Here is a 21,855-nt window from a genome sequence, read left to right as displayed (position 1 = left end):
CATCATTCAAATGCAGCGTGCCCCTTAATAAACTCACCCTTGACCTTCAACTAAATGACCACTAAAATTTTGAACTGGAGAATCGTGAATCATGAACGAATGTTTCCTGACCATCAGGAAAGTTTTGAGGAATTTATGCATTTACCCACTTCAATACCTGCGTTGGTTTATTACAATGAATTCAACTGGGCCCTGGGCACCTGTGTGAATTCTTGACTCCCTGATGCATATTGCATGTGGTTATTTGTACAATTATTCAAGATTGGCCAGGATTTCAGACAAACTGAAAACAAATGTAGCCATCATAATCAAAATATTTTCCTTTGAAAAAAATATGGCATTTGCAAAGTAACTTTTACTTCTAAACTGTAAAAATGATTAACAATGTGTGTGCATCGGCTAACAGCAATGTAAGACTTTGCATTTTTGTCCAGTGGCATAACTAGATACTGGACCCCATTGTAAATTCGAATTAGGGAACCAAACATTGTTGACCTTTTCTACCAAGATATATTAAAATTGTTCATTATTTAAGGCAAGGGTTCCCCAACCTCTTTTACCCTTGGGCCACATTCAAATGTAAAGAGTTGGAGAGCAACACAAGCATTCAAAAAGAACCTAGAGGTAGCAAATATGGGCTGTAATTGGCTATTCATAGTCCCTATGTGGACAGGCAGCCTACAGGAGGCTCTATTTGGTGGTACTCAGTGTCGGACTGGCCCACCAGGATACCAGGAAAACTCCCGATGGGCCCAGGTGTCAGTGCGGCCTCCTGCTCCTCACCATTTGGCCTGTTTCATGGTTATTCCCTATTTCTGAATGGGAAAAAGAAGATAAATAGATGGAAGAATAGATGCTAGCAAGTAAATAAAAGAGACTAGGAAAATATAGAGGTTAAGTGAGGAAAGGAGGAAATATATTTGGAGAGTGGGCCTACGGTCTAAGGTTTTCTGGTGAGTCCCAGTCCGACATTGGTGGTTCTTATGCAACTAAAACTTGCCTTCAAGCCAGGAATTCAAAAATAAGCACCTACTTTGAGGCCCCTGGGAGCAACATCCAACATGTTGGAGTGCAATGTGATGCTTGCAAACCACAGGTTGGGGATCACAGATTTAGGGCCTTACTGGGACCTCTACACTTCTGGGAGCAGGATCTGCTTCCTCTGTAGTTTTGCCCCTAAACTGGGCCATAGAAAATTGATATTTATCTATTCATTTTAAAAAAATTTAATTTTTTTTTAAAAAAAAAAAAAAAGAGACAGATGTATTTTGTATAGTTAACCTTTCATTTCTTAGAAAAGTTCACATTGATTTGTTAGCTTAAATATATATATATATATATATGACATACAATTGAAAATCAACATGTATTTACAAGCATACCTTCACCCAAGCCCAAAAATAATTAATTTAGTGCTGACATCAAAAATAATTATTTATCATTAATATAAGGCATTAAATAATTCCTGGAATGTTTAAAGTCAAAGACGCAAAATGTCAATCCTCCAAGGAGATATGAATGATTGTCCTACAAAATCCATTCTATATTAAACTAAAGGTTAACTACACCACCCAACACTTGTATATTGCAAGAATGTGCAGTAACTGTTGTGAATTACATGTAATCTCTGTACGAACTGCTAAATATGTTGGTGCTATAAAAGAATAATAACACTGCAATATATTTATTATCTCTTGTTTGGTATTTTCACTGCTGTGCTGGCTCTTTCTGCACCACTCTCTGCAGCTTCTATTGGCTGTAGCAGTTGTTTGACACTGCTTTGAGTTGAGAGTTGAGTTTGTAGGCACCGACTCACTTCACTGATGACAATTCCAGTGGTTCCAAATTCCAGAGAAGAAAAAGAAAATAATAAAATCAAACTGCACATTCTTGCAATTGTGTTTATCTATGGTTTAAATCACCCTTAATTAATGGGCAATTACTCAGTCATTTTAATTTATACTTATTGTACCCATTCATTTATAAAAGACTAGTAAACAAGAGTCAATGATACAGTAGTATGCACGGGTACACAGTCTCAGGCTAAGCTTGTCTCAATACCTAGTCCTTATGTCTAATTCAACAGGTGCTGTACTTTGCAGTCTTTAAAAAATTAACCTCTCCCTCCCCTTCCCCATATGTTAAAGGTGCCAGCTGCCCTATAAAACAGAGCACCCCTGATCCACGTAGGCAGTGAATTTGGTCTTGCTGGTGTGGAAGCTCTTTGAATATTAAAGGTTTTATCTTCCTTATTGTTAGCATTTGAAAGATGCTTGGACCTTCCTTCCTTTTAGCGGTTGGGGTGGGCGGAAATTGTTCACCATATGAATACGTTGCTCTTCTTCTTCCCCAGAAAACAGCAGTGTTTTCCTAAATCTCTCCATCTGCAAAAACAAAGAAATATGTTTGCCAAAACACAAACCATTTGCAATAGTCCATTTAGTGTCAACTGCATTTTACCAGTATTTCACGGGATATCAGCAGCATACTGATTGAGATAGCCTTTTTAAAATAGCCAGCTCTTCAAATATGCACAGTTGCTGAGTAACTATGTGCCCTGCTTTTCTTCATATCTGTAAGAAAAATCCCTTCAACTGCACCTAAACACAGTATGAACAATTCCTGTTGGTTTGTTCTTCATAATGCATGGTGGTGTATTAAACAAATAAGTTGTAACAGAGCAAATAACAGTGTCAGTAGTGAACAGCAGAAACTTTTCCATTTAAAATCCCCATAAAGGTCCAACTACTGATCGTCCCCCCCCCACCCGAAGGTCCAAACTTTGATCAACCCCCCCTTAAATTTTGAAATGAGTCCAGAAATAGGAAAATATTAGTGTATTGGTTATTTATCCATAATTCCAAGAATATTTTGCAATATCAAAACTGGGAAGTTCTGGGAAATTAATTATTTCTCCATTATTGTACTATAATTATTAGAAAGGTCACAAAGACAATAAGCGAAGGAAGTACCGTGGGTAAAAAAAGCAGCAGGAAGCGATAAAAACACACCTTAATTAACCTGGTAAAATGCAGAAATTTACTATACAATACAGCTACTCTCCATTCAAACTCTCCATTTGTGTCCTCAAAAAAGCCCGATCAACCGATGACCCAGTTTGCTGTGTGTATCATGTCACTGGCCAAACTGGTACTGCACAGGCCTGTGCTTCTGCTGAGTGGTCCATCATAGCAATTCAAGGTAACCGTCTACATGTGTCCAAATTGCACTAATAGGCATTGTTTTAACCCGAGTAACAGTGGGTGTTTGTACATGTGGACCAAAATGATAACTATTACTAAAGAAAAATATTATAATAATAATAATATTGATCCTACAGTTGCTTGTACCTTCTGTTCATACCATTCTGTCCCACTTGCATTCATTTGGGGTTCATCAGCATAATATAGACATCTCTCACTTCATGTAACTTTTTACAGCAATGGTGGTCCTTTTGAATACATTATTTTTAACATAATTAAAGCCTTAATATTAATTGAGGGCAATTAAACACAATTTGAAGATGGTTTTCAGTCTTTTAGAATCCGAACTGCACAGGACATATAAAAGCCACTTGGTGGCTATGGGATTGAGCCAGGGCAAAGTAGAGTAGTAAGCCAATAATCAGACTGCTTATGGGAGGTCGGGAAGGCTCAGTACAATAATCAATACAATACAATGTATAATACAACTGCCCTAAACATTTACCTTAGGTACTGGCAAAACCATACACACAGATACAGTAGCACTTGCATGCAGGACAATGTTTTTCAGCTTGAGAAGGACAAATGTGATTACCCAAGTAATTTTTATGGCCCTCACCCTGTCCAAGAGATCTGTATTATAGCTTTGAACATGTGGCATATCACATCATCAACCCCATTATTTGTAAAATGTTTAACAACAGCCAAAGAGTTTTTTTAAGAGTTTTTCTTAACCCTCATAATAACAGAAATAAGATATAAGCACCCACAGCAAATCCCATTACTATCATTAGCTTGCCAACAGCTGTCATTTACATTTAGAAAGACAATAAGGTGGTATAATGCACGTTTGTGGCCCATGATACTTTACAGTCTGTAGAGGCCATAGGCAGTCTGTTGGCCTTGAAAATACCTTGGGGCCACATCTAGCCCACTAACCTCAAGTTGGACAACATTGTTCTATAGAATCTGTTGTTGGTTATGGCTAACATGACATCAGTATGTCAGCCACAGAAACAGAGGGAGTATCTACTTGTATGTCTAAAAGCCACGGGAATTATTGAACATGATAGGAATGTGTACGCAATGCTTATTCTTGCTTTTTTTTTTTTTTTTTGTTACACTGGTCTATTCATTAAAGGTTTATGTTCCTATCATATGCTAAATAAGACACATAACTATGTAATTCTATAGGACTTAATCATAAAAGAATCTAAAATCCCACATTATTGAATAGGGATTGTAGAACAATAAAGGGATGTGTATTATTTAGCTGACATGAAAAGAAGTTCTTCCATGGACACACCTTACAGTTTGTTTCCAACAAGCAGAAAACCTATAGCTAAAAATAGATATTTCTTTATAAAAGAGTATAGTGTAACATACACAGATTCAGATATATCATGTTCCTCTGCCTTATATAAGCTCAAGGTACTTGAAATTGAATATTGCTAAAAATCTGTTCAAACAAGTATGTTTTTGTTCTGCATTGCTAATTTTAGAAGCGCTCTGAATTAATATCCGCTATGTGATGCTACTGAAAACAGAATGATGACTTTGAAGGCAAATGATATCAAAGGTAAAAGGTCTCAAAGGTAAAGATACACTTAAGGATAACGTATTCCGAGTCAATTAGACTTGTGCTTTATTCAGGTCCTATTTTTATCAGGTGCATTTATGTAAAAGAGTTTTTTCATCTACTTAAGCAGTCATAAGTTTTAATGGAGGTGCACACAGCCGAAAGCACCAACCTGTCTGGCTGCTTTCACTGCTTACCTTTGTGTAAGCTTTAAATGGTATCAGTAGTGAGATTAACTGCACCCCTGCATTGTTTACACCCTCGGATTTAAGGGTATGTCTTAATATGACATAATAAATTTCTTTCACATATGAATGAAGGGTGATATCCCTACAGTGAGCACCAATTGTTTGGGTTTTTGCTGCACCACCATAAATGTGAGTATTGTCTTAAAAGCTCTTGTGATGGGTGTGGTTTGAAGTAGGTGCTGGTTAAAAAGGGGGAGTGGTCAAAACTGGCTTCTATTATTGGCCCTCCACCATGTAGACCACAAAAATTTCAGATCCGATCCCCCCCAGGGCACACCCGCAATCTGCCATCTCCCTCCCCCGGCGCGTCGCAGGTAAGTTTCTTTTAGGAGCGCTCGGGGGAGGGGGGCGGAGGGTGTTGGGGGGCCTTTGTGGGGGGGTGAAGGCGGCGGGGGCCATTGGGGGGTGCATGGGCCCCTGAGGCAGAAGACCCGCTGGACCCTGCACCTCCCAGTCCAACCCTGGATGAAAATTAAAAAGACTAAATAATTTTGGTAAGTCTGTAGTTTAAAGGAGTTGGTCACCTTTACATTAACTTTCAGTATGACATAGACATTGATATTCTGAAACAATTTGCAGTTGGTTTTCATTTCTGTTTTTTTATACGTTTTTTCCATTATTTAAGTTTTTGTGTTCAGTTATTTAGCAGCTCAAATTTCAGCAGCTTTCTGGTTGCTAGGGTCTTGTTTTCCTTAGCAACCAGGCAGAAGTTTGAATAAGAAACTGGAACATGGATAGGAAAGGGACTAAATATAAAGATAAATAAATAAAAATTAACAATAATAAAAAAAAAAAAATGTAAGCGCATAAAGCAATAGAATTAGCTGCCAGGATGACCCCCATTTGAAAGCTGGAATAACGAGGAACACAAATAATTAAAAACTATGAAATATAAATAATGAAGACCAATTGTCCCTCTATAAGAATAGGAAACCGTACAAAAATAGTACTGAGGGTCTGAAGCCCTTTCAGGTTTGACTTTCTGCATTCCATGAAGTCACTGAGCCTACTGACATTACATACTATCAGTCATCAGCTTTAAATCGTCACCGGCACGTGCAACAAAACATCAGAAAATACTTTTTTATCATGAAATCAATTGGAATTGTCTCTTGTAAATCAGTTTACTCATGTAATTTCTAAAAACTGCCCGAGGAGTTTTATTTCAGGCAATTACATAAGGAAACTGTTTGCAGTTTATTTCAATATAAAGGTGTTGTCGGACATTTGTTGGCCATGCTGGAGACAATTTAGTATGGAAACAAAAAGTATTATGTGCCATTACGCTAAGAAAGTCCTTTACAGCTGCTGCAGGGTTGGTAAATTCACTGGAGTATTCTCATTTATGACACACATTGGCCTGAAAACAGTTGTGTGTATTTTCTTTGTCAGCAGAAGAAGAAGAAAATCCAATGTGTGCCATTAGCCTAAGAAATGACAGAGATTTATCCACAGAGTGCTCTGTTGTAAATGCACAAGTAGAACTCAGTTCCAGAGTACAAAATGTGCCCAAATATTTCTGTCCCATTAGGCACAGAGACAATATGCTTTGTTCTTCTGCCCCAAAGTGTTTATGCTTGAAATATAATTATGTAGACTGGGGGTCCCCAAACTTTTTTCTACCCGCGAGCCACATTTAAATGTAAAAAGAGTTAAGGAGCAACACAAGCATGAAAAATATACCCGGGAGTAACAAATAAGGGCTGTAATTGGTAGCTCCCATGTGGACAAGCAGCCTATAGGAAGCTCTATTTGGCAGTACACCTGGTTTTATGCAATCAAAACTTGTCTCCAAGCCAGGAATTCCAATATAAGCGCCTTCTTTGAGGCCCCTGGGAGCAACATCCAAGGGGTCAGTGAGCAACATGTTGCTCTTGAGCCACTGGTTGGGGACCACAGATGTAGACCATGGTAGACTTCTTAGATGATCTTGATTACCTGTTTTTCTGACACTTTAATTGGTTCTTTCAGAACAATCCATGTCACGCTTTCATTTAGCGGGGGTGTTGTCAAAGATCCAGGATAGGTCCAGTATTCAAAACTTGAAGGCAGCAAACACTTTGGATTAAAGTCATCAAACTGTGTTTTGGTTCCCTGTAACATAATTAAAAGCCATGTTTATTTATGGATACGCAAACTAAATATAACTGTAAGGCAAACATTAATAGAAAAGTGTTCTTCTTTAAATTCTAACACTTCCACTCCACACTAAAGGTATAGGACCCGTTATCCAGAATGATTGGGACCAAGGGTATTCTGGATAAGGGGTCTTTCCGTAATTTGGATCTCCATACCTTAAGTCTACTAAAAAATCAATAAAACATTAATTAAACCCAATAGGATTGTTTTGCATCCAGTAAGGATGAATTATATTTTAGTTGGAATCAAATACAAAGCATTGTTTTATTTTCAAAAGGAAAGGAGAAAAAGGAAATCAATTTTAAAAATCTTAATTATTTGATTAAAATGGAGTCTATGGGAGACAGGCTTTCCGTAATTCGGAGCTTTCTGGATATCGGGTTTCCGGATAAGGGATCCCTTACCTGTATTACACTATGTAATTAGTAGTAGGTCATAATTTGCAAATCAAGTAAAGTAAAGCAAAATTGTTGGTAGATAACTCATTTGTTTATATTTATTACTATTTTTGTCAATATTCTTGGCTCTGTTTTTTAAGGGTGTCCCAAAATCTATTTTCAAAACTCTTAGAAATTAAAAGATTTTGTTGGGATGGAAGATTTTCTCTAACTGAAATAAGTTATGGTAAATAATATGGGCTGCTGAGTAAATGTAATAGGGTAAAAAGGGTACACAGCATGTATATGTGCAAACCACTCAACTGCTTAACTTGTTTGTCTAGAACTATATAAAACATATATAAATGTATGTAGTTAATCTGTCATAGTCCATACTGTATGACTACCCAATTCACTATCCTTCTATCTGACTGCCAGGGGAACTCTCAAAGGATCTGAACATTTGTTTCATACTACATACTGTATGCAATAAGGAAGCCCCCGTGCACCAGATTTTAAAGACATGGCTTCCCATTTAAGAACAGCTAAATGTAAAATTCCTGTAGAAACTGCATTCAAAAAGCTGGATATTGAAGGTCATTTTTTTCCACTCTTAGCAAGGGCACACATTACGTAGAACCATTTTCGCGTTGTACATGTGTGTGCCTGCACTGAAGCGGATACTGTAGTTTTCAGTGCTGGCAGACAGCATTTCAGGGAAGCGGATCTGCTTCCCTCAGCCTGATGGAAAAATGCATGGCTGAGAGAAACAGATGTGCCCTTGCCCTTAAACTCCACAATGATAATTATGGGAAGGAAAAGGGTCTCTAAATATATTTATCATTGCATCTCAGATAAATCTAAGATAAAGGGGAGGCTTTCCCTTTTAACTGTGGTGAGCAAGTGACTTGTAAAAACAATCAGAATATTTTTTCAACGGGTGGTTAATAACTACACACAAAACATGCCGGGTACCACATGAACTTCGAAAGCTGGGATCAGATATAAAGAGCGCAACCTAATAGGTGTAATTGAAGACTATGCAACAAAACCAACTGAGGATCTCGTACACTACTTTTTATAATTCTTTCAGGCTCCTGAATACGGAATTCCCAAAAGACAAAGGATAAATTCTCTATTACTTACATTACACACCCTACTTAGCAATGCTGGACAATGGCTTTGTGACTACATGTACATTATCAAATACAAACAACCTTTGTATTCTTTTTTCATTCCCCTTCCCACCCAGAGTAAATATTGTACATACTGTTTGCTTTTGGTACAATTGTTCATTTTTCCTATTTTTCTTCGCATCTTAATTACAATCAACTTCTCACACTATGGACTTAATTAATAAGGGCCCATCCAAAGTAAATCTCTTTTTATTCTAACCAATGCAGTTTAATCTAAAAACAGTCTAAGGGCAATGACACATGAGGAGATTAGTCGCTCAACAATAAATCTCCTCTCCTAAATCTTTCCTACCAGTGAGAATGTAAATTGTCGGAAGGAAAACATATTGTGTCGCTTCAGCTTTCTAAAGTTGACCGAAGTTGCCACACGAGTAGTAGTAGTGAGTAGTTTATAAACTCTTACTCTACTAAGAGCAGACCTTGCACTGGTAAAGTTTCCAAGCATTTTAGGAACTCTGATGGAAACCAACATCAGTACACGTCTTCATTCGCGACAAGTCAAGTAAGCAAACCAAATGTGAAGGAGTTGGAGTTGGGAGAGCTATAATAAAAGCTGCCAACAGTTGATATCCATGGAACAGTAGAAGCCCTACCCATGGTTACCATCTAAAATGGCATGCATGCTTGTAACTAGTTATGCTGTAGTCTGTGCCATATAATTTGATCTGTCCCTCCTCTTATCTTAGCATACCAAGCTCCCGAGTCCTTTCTCTCTCATTACTTTTACCTGTGTCCCCACCCTCTATGTATTTCTTATCTTCTAAACCTTTCATGTCATATTTCAGTAGCAGTGTGTGTGCTGCTTATCATATTGTAAGATTTTCCCATCATTGTGATTCGCTTTAGCCCCAGGTATTGCTGCATTGCTGTCATCATTCAAATACAGGGCAGTAAAACCTGTTAGTTTTCTGCTGTGATAAACTACAAATTTATCAGTTATGTATTTTATATACCTGTTTTACAACCCTATGTCTTGTTAAATTACTAAAAGATTATTATGCACTTTTTTATTGGGGTTTCAGACAGGTATTAGACAGACCAACTCTGTAAATATAAGTAAATAAATGTGGTTTGAATAACCTTTGCCTATATGTTTTGTAAAACATTTCTAGAACAAAAAAGTGCACCATGCTTTCCACTGTTGGTATAGCAATAATTATGTTGTATAGACTATTGAGTATTTACATGTTTCTGTGCATCATTGCCATTTTTAAATGATTACAAATAGCAGGATGCCATTATGAACAGAGCAGACAATGGAAGTTAGCATAATACTTACAAGACTTATATTTATAATGCCCCACGAAGTGTGCAAAGTGCAAAAAAGGTTGCAATTAGGACAAACGGTTGGATCAATCTGGTGTCACCCACCTCCACTTTCTTTAAAGATCCCAACAGTTCAACAGTTCAACTCTTAATGAGAGTGAAATCATATTTGTTAAGCCATCCGGTCTTTTTTTTTTTTTTTTTTAAATAAGAAAACAAATATAGACTGCCTCCCCCCCCCCCACCCCCCAAGACCTACCATCCTAGGTACAGGCCCACTGGTGCCTTATAATAAATATGCCCCTGTATACAGATTTTCCCAATGGCCCCTCTTAATTGGATAGATTCAGTTCTGAAGCTAGCCTTGGTTACTACTACCATGTCTTTGAAGACAGAGCCATCTGAATGGCTGTAAGAGCAGTTCTTGGTTTTCTGTGCTGTAAAGAGACATCTACGCTCATGCTCATGTTGTACGCTCCCTTGTAACAAAATCAATAAAAACCCTGTGCTGGCTTTGTCCTGGGTTCTGACCCTTGGTTTTGCTCAGAACCCACTGTGTCAAATAAAGAAACTTTTTCTACCCCAAATGACCTCCGGTTTCTGAATTTTCATAACAGTACCTATACCTAAAGTACCTAAAGCACTTGAAAATATTTGCACACGTTTAATAAATGCGCGTTGCAGCACAACACTGATTACATTTGAAACAATCAGCTCAGTGCTAGCTGTAATTTTTAGACATGATCCTTAATTTTCAAGTTATCTGGCCACCCTACTATACCTGTTATTTTTGTCTCTTTATTTATTCTTAAAAGGGGTATTCACCTCTAAGCAAACTCGTGGAAGCAGATTTATAAACACTCTGATTTTCGTGGTTTTAGAGGTTTTTACAACCACAAATAAATTCATTACTACTAAAACCACGGATGTCTAGTCATTTATTAAAAGATCTGAATTGAAAAAGCAAAACAAATTTAAATGCAGAACATTTTCTTACAAATCTTTGTGGACTTACAAATAAAAAAAAAACAAAAAACCCACAAATTAAATAAAGATTGTTACCATTTGCTTAGGACAACTCCCACTGCCTTCTACATAACCATTTAAAGATTATAACTTGGTGTAGGAAAGACAAATATGAGATGTACCTTAAATTTCACCATGTACAAAGCGTCTGTAAGTCTGTTGAGGCCTGAGTGTTGTCCACCAGTCTGAAAACAAATAACATGTGTTTGTAAACTGTTTATATAAATAGGATAAAACTAACAACAATCTTATAATCACTGCACAGTTCATTAAATTATGATGGGTAAACTATTATCAGAAAGAAATATTTCAGCAGCTAATTCCATTTATAGGAATGACATCCAGTTTGAAGTTGATCCAAATAAGTTTTCTTTCAACAAGAAAATGAGAAAAAATTACCATATTAATTTCTGTCCTAAAATATCACAGTAAGGAATTCCATTTTAAAGGATTTAAAAGCAGCAATCGCAACGTATTATACCCAACGTGCTGCAGTAAGACTTGGTTCTGTTTGCACCAAGAGTATGTAATACTTACTTCCAGAAAAACACCAATTACCACCAAACCATCTGGAGCTGCAGCTGCTTCTCCAAAAGAAGAATACGCTCTAGCGTTCCAGTGCACCAAGTGGAGCTGCAGAGAAGTATTTTATGAGAAAAAAAGAACATTAATAGTGAAATCTGTAATTACAGAGTTGAATGCACTTCCTGGAAAACTAAATCTCTAAAGTACTTATTGTATACATTTAAATACTGTATTGTGAGTCTGAAACTTACAGTACTGATGTGCCTTAACTGAAAACAAGAAAACTCTTTGCTTCCTACTCCTAAACAGTTATTTTGTCACTTAATATTATACATTGCAGTCAAAACCTAAATATCCTGGAAATGTTGTAATAATATCTAAGGAATTAAGGATCTCCCACTACAGCACCTCACCCCCACTTGCCAAAGATTTCTATATGTATATTCATTTACACATAGTTATATGTACATATGTTTTTTAACAGATATGGACATTAGGCAACATACGTTAAAACAAGCACTACTGAGCACTACTTCAATGTGTATCAGACACAGTTGTGATGATGTTATACTTTTTATGGCACACAATGTCTAGATGATATCTGCAGCACCACAAGTTTGCTACATCAATTGATGCAGGTCATGGTGGGAACCCTGGAGCTAACACTGCAGTGATCCCCAACCAGTGGCTCATGTTGCTCCAAGTGGCATCAAAGCAGGTGCTTATTTTTGAATTTCTGGCTAGGAGACAAGCTTTGATTGCATAAAAACCCAGTGTAATTGCCAAACAGAGCCTTCTGTAGGCTTCCAGTCAAAAAAGGGACTATCAAATAGCCAATTACAGCTCCCACTGGCACCTCCAGTGTTTCTCTCCAAAACTTTTGGCTCACAGGTATAAAAGGTTGGGGATTCTTGGTTTAAGGTGACCCAGCAGCGTCAATTGCCCCTATGTGAATGTGCAAATACTTTAGACACATATAGCTTTAATTCAGCAAGACACATGCCTGATTTGCATGCCATTAGCAATAGACAATGCAGTATTCAAGAGAGACAGGCAGGGCGAGGCATATAGGGCACAAGTGGTCTGTAAGTGAGCACTAAGATGTACAGTCTTGCACACCCTAGCAATCTTGCATTCCTAAGGTAACAAATGACCCCAATGGTCATATGACACAACTTTGTGGCCAATAGCCACCCTACTGCATATAACAAATAATCATGGAGAATCTCTTATACTATAAAAAGAAAAAACCTCAATAAAATATTACCTCACAGGGATAAGACTTCCCGTCCACGGTATGTTCTGACCCACTGTTGCGCTGGGTTCCCCAGTGAAAGTGAAATTGCTTCAATCTGTATGATCCTTCTAGTGGGCCGCCGGTTATCACTGCAAAAGTGGTGGATGAAAGGTATTCTGTGTCAGTCAGTTTGGTGAGTCACTGAAAAGAATGACGAATGTCTCCAGATGGAAGTACATGGTGTGATTTTTGTAAGGATATAACAGATTCATTCTAATTTGTTTTTTTCTTCTGGTATTTTAGAAGTGTTAAAAAATACAATGCATTGAGAAAAGATAAACTAGACCATAATGTTATACCAAGGCATCTATTCTATAAAGTAAAATGTTTAAAATAAGGAGCAGATAAAGAACCATTATCTCTTATTGCCACAGAAAAATGCTTATGTATATATGTATTGCTTATAAAAATTCTGTGCAGGTGGAATCCAGGGATGGAAGCCCATTGAACCCAATACAATGCTTAATGAAAATTGCCTCCTTTACATTATTTGAATTGTTAAAATATGCCCCATATATGATCCCCAGATGGGGTATATCTGGGGAAACAGTAACAGAGGGTTAGCACCTCTGCCCATGCTCAGTCTTTGTTATAAAACCAGGGACCTGGTGTGTGCTGCTCCTCAAGTTGTGCCACAGGTAGGGTTGCCACCTTTGCCGGGTTATTAACCTGGATAGAGAAGTGTGCAAGATGATGTCTGCACTGTGTATCGCCAACATCATTTCGCAAACTGCTGACATCATCATGTGATGACGTTTCTGCCCATGTGATGTGGGGGACGGGGTTATTGCCGTGAGATGCGATTTGGAGGACTTATTCCCAGTTTTCAACATTCTGACATTCAATTACGTTTTCTACTAAATCCTGCTTACTGCAAATGGTTATACAGCAATTGGATCCTTACAAACCACCTAAACCAGCAATTCCTAACAGTCGCATCATCAGCCAACTGGATTACTGTAAATAGGAATGACTAGGGATAGGACATATGTACAAGCGCTTAATGTCGCTCTATACGCAGTATTGCTCTCTCCCTGCTGCTGATCTCTGTATGTGCACTGGGGTAAGCTCTTCATTTTAATATATAAAGGATGTATATTTTCAAAAGTATTATATTGGGTAATGGTCTTCTTTTAAAAGAACAACAAGTCTAGGAGGATTTTGCAAAAGGCAGATATCATCTTTAAAGCAAAGCCAGGGCAGTTGCAGTTTCACCCTTTTTGGGGTTAATCAGTGTAGTTCAGGACTAAAGTACCAAGGAAGGAAAAGAAAGATCCTTCAGTGGCAACTCCCCACTCACCCAAAATACATGCCTCTTTCCTGGCATTATAATTTAGCTAATGTGCTATGAAATTACCCAACAGACCTAAAATTTTCACTAATGACACAGTATTGGCATATTACTATATTTTAGCAATAAACATGAAGAACAAACACATGACAAACAAAAGCTTCTGCCATTCACAAAAGGACATTTTACATAGACAAATTAAGACAAATTGGCAGATTGATAGATATATAGAAAGTACATTAAAGGGGAACTCCAGCTTCCAAACAAAAATTTGTTAAAGAGCCCAACACAACACAGATTCTTATATACCTATAACTGTAAATAATTTCTTCAAAAAGTAGGAACAAGTACCATTTTTAAATAAAAACTTCTGCATCTTTCTGCATCATTTGAAGGGGGAAGAGGGACTAAAACATTAATGCTACAAATTGTAACAAGTTTCCCACAGCTTACAGACAACATACAGGAACTACACTGCAAAGTGATATTACTTTCTTTTTTGACATCACAAGTGCAGAGGATTGTGGGGTTTGGAGGATGCAGGCTGAAGGCAGGCTGAAGGCAGGCTGAGGACAGTTGGCTACATTTTTTTTTGAGAAAGCCAGATGAGGAGGAGAAAAGGGGCAAGGCTTAGGTAACTGTTCCAAAGCATATTATTACATTAAAAATCATAAAAAGGCTGCATAGTTGCTTGAAATTATGTTTTCTTTTCAAAAAAGCTTAAGCTGTGTACATCCATTTTCACACAGTATTATACATATAGTACAGGTCCTATACAAATAATCCAGCAGGAAACCTCTAAATGTGCTTTGTATCTAAATGTACTTTATATTACTCCTTATTATTAAACTGTCATTGCTTTGAGTATACAGCTGTACAACAGGGTCGGTAAGTTTTGCTGGATAATTATATTTAAGCAGCTGGCCATTTCTATACAAATCCCTATTTGAGACAAAGGCAACTTAGAAATTAGATTAATCATCCCTGTAAATCACAGCAGCCCCTTTCATGTAATGAAGGAATGCAAATTATAGTATCTCATTCAATTTGTTTTCTACTCTTGTCACCTTTTCAGTCATTCTATTCAGCACAACAATCCACCTACTCAGCAAATATTTGGTCTTGGCTACAGTCTCATTCTAATCTGCACTGGTGAATCATTTTCTGAGCATTAATACGTTATTTAGTACTTTGCAGATACTACCACATGTAGAGGGGGAATATTACAAGCCTACAGCTAAAGGAGAATACATATATAAAAGCCTTCAATATATTCCAAGATTTTGTCTTTATGAATAAATGTAAAATCTGGGGAAAAAGTCTTAATGGTAATGAAATCCACAAATAGATGAATGCCACCTAAATAGTCACAGGGCACAAGGGATAAATAGGGATGATGGCATCGGAGACTGCAGATTCTGTAACTCCTTCTAACCAGTACAAAATACAGGATACAGATATATGAATACTATCATACACAAGAGCCATAAATATTCTGTAAATTATATCCTTATAAATGCTGCTTAGTGATGCCACCAGTTATAATCACTGCTTAGTATTTAATTTCATGTTACATGACTCAATGAACTTATTCAACGTGTATTATTGCAAATGAAGTACTCCTGTTGAAAAACATTCCATATGGTCATGGAACTCCTTGGTGACTTATATTATCCATATATTTTTCAGTAGGGGGTACTTTTTTAACTATATTATGGTATTAATTGTTACTCTCCTATAGTTCCATGTATCTTACTATAAATAAGCAATCTCCCTCACATGTCACCTTATCTGGTCTTCAGGGATTGGCCTCTCTTTCAATAGTTAGGGTCCCAGTAGAAAGACCACCCCCACAGTTTAGGAACCACTGGTTTAAATGCTGTTTTTTTTAGTTCTACAAATACATTTTATCCTTTTTATCCTAGCCTCTGATGCTTTAATATTTTTCTTGATAGCAAAGCTGCTGTGAAGAATGATAGCTCAAAAGCATGCAATTTTGATTGATATTGTACTAGTGTAAAAGTGCTTGGTACATGAAAAAAAAACACATTGCAGTATGTGGACATTACCTGTCTTGTCATCATAGTCGTCAAACTCCACCATGACAGAATGCCCATTGTTTGAAAGGTTAATGGATGTGCAGTGATCATAGGAAATGACTAGAGGATTAAGACTAGGATTAAAAACAGCCTGATTGGAAACTATGTCAATGGGAGATTGGCGGTTCCCCTCAGCGATAGGGAAGTAGTGGTGCCATTCAGATGGACCTGTGCATAAGAAACAAAAAAACTTAGTTTTACAAAATCATCAATTTCATTGTCTCTTTTTGTGGCAGTTACCTTCTAATAGTTAAAACGGTTACCCAAAAAGTATACAGAGACAAAACATTTGAAACATTTATATAAAACGGCTTTATTATTAAATAAATGTTTTCACTAGGTGCTGTTTGATTTTTTTAATATACATTTTCCGTCTTCAGGGGTACAGCTTCCATTCAGAAGCCAACATAATCATAATAACAGATTTATTTACATTCTAAAGCACACAAGTTGGCCTGACATACTGTACACAAATACTGTATGGAAAATATAAACAATTAGGCTCTGCACAAAGTAAGCACACAGAGAGTAATTAGTCAAAATAAAATAATTTTACTTGCAAAGATACAAAACAAACATTGTGCTCTTTAGTATTTTCCTCTTAATTTTTCACCTTGGAATATCCCAGAAGTGTTCAACCTGTGCCCATCCAACTGTTGCCTCAGTGTAAAGGTAGCCAACCCGCCCTAGTATCCAACTCCGGGACTGAATGGATGTATATGGTACAACTGGCCTTACATATGGCTACTTTCATTTTTGATCGACAGGTCTGGGATCTGTTATCTGGAAATCCGTTATTCAGAAAGCTACGAATTACAGGAATGCCATCTTCCATCAAATAATGCAGATTTTTAAAAATGATTTCTTTTTCCTCTGTAATAAATAAAACAGTGCCTTGTACTTGATCCCAGCTAGGGAAAGTATGGTAGAAATTGGCTAAATTGCCTGATAAATTCTTGTGGTGCAAGCTTAATTCTAGGACCACAGTGGTCATTAGGGCAGTGGCACACAGGGAGATTAGTCGCCCGCAATAGCGAAGATTTATTGCGGGTGACTAATCTCCCTGTGTGCCACTGACCTAATGACCACTGTGGTCCTAGAATTAAGCTTGCACCACAAGAATTTATCTGGCAATTTAGCCAATTTCTACCTCCCCGCCATGACATCCTACCAGCAAGAATGTAAATTGTTGGTGGGATGGCATACGTGTTGCTTCGGTTTCCCGAAGTCGGCCAAAGTTGCCTCACAAGGCAAGGCACCGAAAGCTTTTCCTGAAATTATGCTGATCCTGCCTAATTTTTAAAGCTACACTGCTCTGATGCAACTAAAAGATACACTGTAGGGCATATTTGTATCTGTACCATAGACACCATGGATACAGGTACAAGTGCTGGAGCATTAAAGAATGGAAAATTGCACTTGTTAGAATCCACATTGCACTTGTGCTGATACCCATAAGAGGAGCAAGCTGCACTCTGTGTCTTGAAGGAAGCTTGAATGGGCATGGTAGGGACATTCCAAGGATGTCATCCACATGATCATATATTATACATGGCAACAGGCACTGTCTTTGCGGCATTCATAAACAGAAGTAATTCTTTGCACACCATTCTGAAGCATGCACATAAATTCATATGGGGGGGGCAAGCTGCAGGGTGCAAAAAACAAAGCACTTTGCACCTTTTTTTTTTCTTTGCACTTTGCCACCCTGTTGTCACAACTATCTCTCTGCTTAATTTAACTTGTAATGACAATGGTGCCCCATAATGGGTACAAATAATTCGATCAAAATAACAGGTAAACTGCAATATGAAGGGGCCAACACACTTTTTCTACCAGCAGAATTCAAGGGACTGCTGGAGTGAAAGAATTAAGGCATTGGTGTGATGAAAGCATCACTCCCAACACTAGAATCAAATGAACTTGGGTAAAAAAATGCCTCTGTTTTAATACCATTAAAATGATATGCACTACCCCTCATCATTTTTTTTAAATAAATACATATATAGATGAAAAACCATTGTTTCTAAATGCCAATTGTTGCTTTTTACAGCTACTTAGGAGGCTGTTACAGTGAAGTCTGCAGGAAGTCAGATTGCAAGTAATTTATTCCACATTGTAGTTAATGAATTTTAAAGCCACATGCTGACATTTGCTTTGATGGGATTAAAAAGCACACCGTCGATATTATTTCCATTTCAAATTGCAGAAAGTTCACTGCCATTAAAACATATTCAGCTGGGACATTATTTTCAGAATCTTTGTACCTTTTTGTTTCATACAGGGGAAAAGTAAGTCCTACGGGGATATATTTTAATCCCTTTGCTGTGAATATGACTCAGAAAGAAGAGAAGAGGCGTGTAAATGGCACTTACTGACCCACATAGCAAGATTTTAGTATTTCCATTTGGAACATTTAACTGTGATAAGTCACAATTCCCTTGCAGTATTGTATTCTGTGTGGCCCACAGCAGCTGCTGCAAAACCAGCACAGACACAGCTTTAGATCAAAGCTTGCAAAGTAACTAGGCAAGTGGTTCTGCAGCACCTCTGTAATACCTGTGGATGCCAATTACACACATATTACTACAGAGCTTGTATATGACTAAAAACAATGTGCATAACCATTTTCCATTGGGTGGATGTATTTCCTAGGCTTCATTTAACTTTTAATAAGCTAACAGCTGTTTCAGGAGTGTGCTTGCCATGATATTCCTGAAAATGAGGGAAACCGTTCCCTTATTTACATTGCAGACTGCCTTTATTAACTTTTAATGCACATTAATTGTTTACATGCATCTCTAAGAAGAAGACTCGAATCAAGTTATACAGCACATTGCACATTATAAAACCACAAGAAACTAAGAGAATAGTTAACATGCCACATTCCAGAGGCAATTAAACATAAAGGAAAATTGCCATAGCTGTCAAAATTTGGTCTTTATGGGGTAAGGGGTACAAGAAAATATAAGCTAAAAGATCTTGTAATGCACATTAAGATCCACTTGTTTGGCGAGGATGCCAAATGAGCAGACCTTTTACCAAATTGGTTACCTACATACTGGGCCAAATCGGGCTAATGATTGGACAAAAAGTTTGCATCATAACAGGCATCTGGCTTGGATGAGTTCTTCAACAAGCATAGTATCCAAAGCTATTGTGATACTAAAATCTACAGTTAGTATTGATGTTGGTATATATGGTTTATGTATGTGATAGTATAGATAGGTCAGTATAGGTTTGTGTGTGATGGGTTTACTTGGAAGGGTTGAACTTGATGGACTCTTTTTTCAACCCTATGTAACTATTTAACTATATTTTTGAAGGCCCACCAGGAGAGAACCCCATCAATGACAGGATTTATAACCCTGCAAAGTATCTACACACTGCAAAATATGCTGACCTGATCATATAAAAAGTGAGAGCACTGATGCCCCTGGCTGGAGGGTGGCACTAGCAGACAGGAAATAAGTTCTGACAAAGCGACTGATCCAGTTTTTGTAGTTAGTTCAAACTGATCATGCAAAAACAACCTGAACTAGCAAATGAGCAAGAACTATTTGTCCAACTTGAATGACATGTTTTCCCCCTACTTCTTATATACTACAATAGAGGAAGGCAGAAAGTCTTGATATCACAGATAAATAGTTCCTAAATGTGTTCAGTCATCTGTTAAAGCTTCTTCTCTGTGTGTAAAAGCAATATCACAGATCTATAAAATGTATTTGCATTGCCAATGACCAGCTGAGCTCTGGGCACAGACACAATTGCACTATCGTGCCACGTGTTCAGGCACAGGTGGCACCGGAATCAGTTTAAAAAAAAAGCAAGAACAATTGAAAGTTGTTAACTGTGGTGCTAAATATTAAACCATTGTCTTGTTTTATTGGCTGCTACAGTGAAAAGAATCGTGATTATGTTTCTGGGCATCCACCTTTCAGAAAGCTTAGCACAGCACTGCTAAACCTATGGAGCCAGGTGTAACACCCTTTTTGTGGCCACCCTTGGGACCCACTTCCATATTATGTTTTTAGAGCTAGTGCTGTGGATAAAGCAGTGCAGATTATTGACTCATGCAGAGCTGTGTGAAACTTTACCACACACTCCCACCACCTCACAGCTAATCCTGTTTTTTGTAATCTGTTGAGGAACGTTAAGGAATAATGATATTCCACAGCAAGGGTCCCATTCACCATGCCACAGTATAGGTTTAAGATGCCACAGAAGTTATTCTATACCCAGCAGCAAGTGCTTCTATATTTATAATTATACATAATGTATGAATAGAACAGTGAAATGAATCCAGGGGAAAAAAAGTCACTATTGCACATTATTGTCTAAACTTCTACAAAGGAGACTGCACCGCAGGAGGTATGATAGCAAATAAACGTCACCCCTACATATATTTCCCACATACCTTGCTCTGAGGATAATTACTTATACGTCCCCCAGTAGATAAAAGGCTTAGAATAATAGAAGTATACAAATCCCTTCATAACTGTGCTAGTCAGTTTAGTGACTCATCCTGAATCAGTGGTCACAAGGAAATTTCCAGAAAGAATGTACAGTAGGAATATATATCAGTTAGCATATGCACCATTCTGCTTGTGTAAATGTACAGCTGCAGCAAAGCATATGTCAGTGCTCTAAATGTAAAATAGCATTTAACTATTCCACATCAGTTAAAACCTGTGGCACGGAATTCAACAGATACATGCAGTCAATGAATGTATGCCTTGTGTGTCTGTCAGTTTACATGTAAAAACATATGCTTACATATATTATGATAAGTGTCATCATTTACACCATGACATATTTATACTACTTTCTCCCTATGTCATGTGATAACCCACACTGTATTGCTATGGTATGGTAAGTGGTGTGATCATTCCCCCCACAGTTATGTTACATGATAAAGTGTGAGCTATTGGGCTGCTGGAGGGCTAAAAGTGCAGCCTGAGCCCCCCCCAGCCTATGAGGAGTTAAAGAGAGAACCAAGTTAAGAGCTGCCGTGCAGGCGGGCTAGCTAGTGCTAATGCACAGAGGAATGTGTCAAGAGCTAGAAATAAAGGGAGAGATTAGGAAAATTACCGTCTTCCTCCCCGTATCCCCAGCAGTGTTGGCCAGTCATTGTCACAGTCACTCACACAGGCTGCCCTCCCGCCTCTTTGGAGTCAGTGCTGGCTGCCAGGCACACAATATGCCAGGGATGTGTAGTACCTGCCGCTTTTCTACAGAAAGCCTTGCTACAGTACCTGAGATCAGCCTCTTAAAGTGACAGCAGGGCGAGGGAGGGGGGCAGCTCAGCTGATCGCAGGATGGACACAAGCTCTGCCCACAGCAAAGAATTCGGGTTTCAGTCACTTCTCCTCCCACGGGGTTGAAAGCAAACAGTAAAGCATAAAGCAGACAGTTCCTGCGAGGTATCTGGTAATCTACAGAGAATTGACCCATGGGGGGGGGGGGGGGGGGGGGGGGCGGTCTTTATTGTATTTTTATGACGAGGTTTATGTAGAAAAGGTAAATATCTCATTCATTAAAGTGTCGTTGTTCCGATTTCAAACGCACCCCGCTGGTGTCTTGTCACTCAGGTTACCCCCAGATCGCTG

The 21,855-nt window shown here is 38.0% G+C and overlaps 1 protein-coding gene across 1 annotated transcript; it reads right to left on the bottom strand.

Moving 5' to 3' along the window:
* Positions 1–1,272: 1,272 nt before the first annotated feature.
* On the bottom strand, positions 1,273–21,469 carry ca7 (carbonic anhydrase VII). Its single transcript, NM_001015903.1, is given in 7 exon segments — positions 1,273–2,384; positions 6,969–7,124; positions 11,157–11,219; positions 11,572–11,667; positions 12,827–12,945; positions 16,217–16,414; positions 21,338–21,469. Coding segments are annotated over 7 exon segments (801 nt in total). The 5' UTR covers positions 21,378–21,469; the 3' UTR covers positions 1,273–2,255.
* Positions 21,470–21,855: the final 386 nt, after the last annotated feature.

Source organism: Xenopus tropicalis, chromosome 4 (genome assembly GCF_000004195.4).
Source record: "Xenopus tropicalis strain Nigerian chromosome 4, UCB_Xtro_10.0, whole genome shotgun sequence".
NCBI classification, from domain to species: domain Eukaryota; kingdom Metazoa; phylum Chordata; class Amphibia; order Anura; family Pipidae; genus Xenopus; species Xenopus tropicalis.
This window is presented reverse-complemented; position numbering and strand designations above follow the sequence as displayed.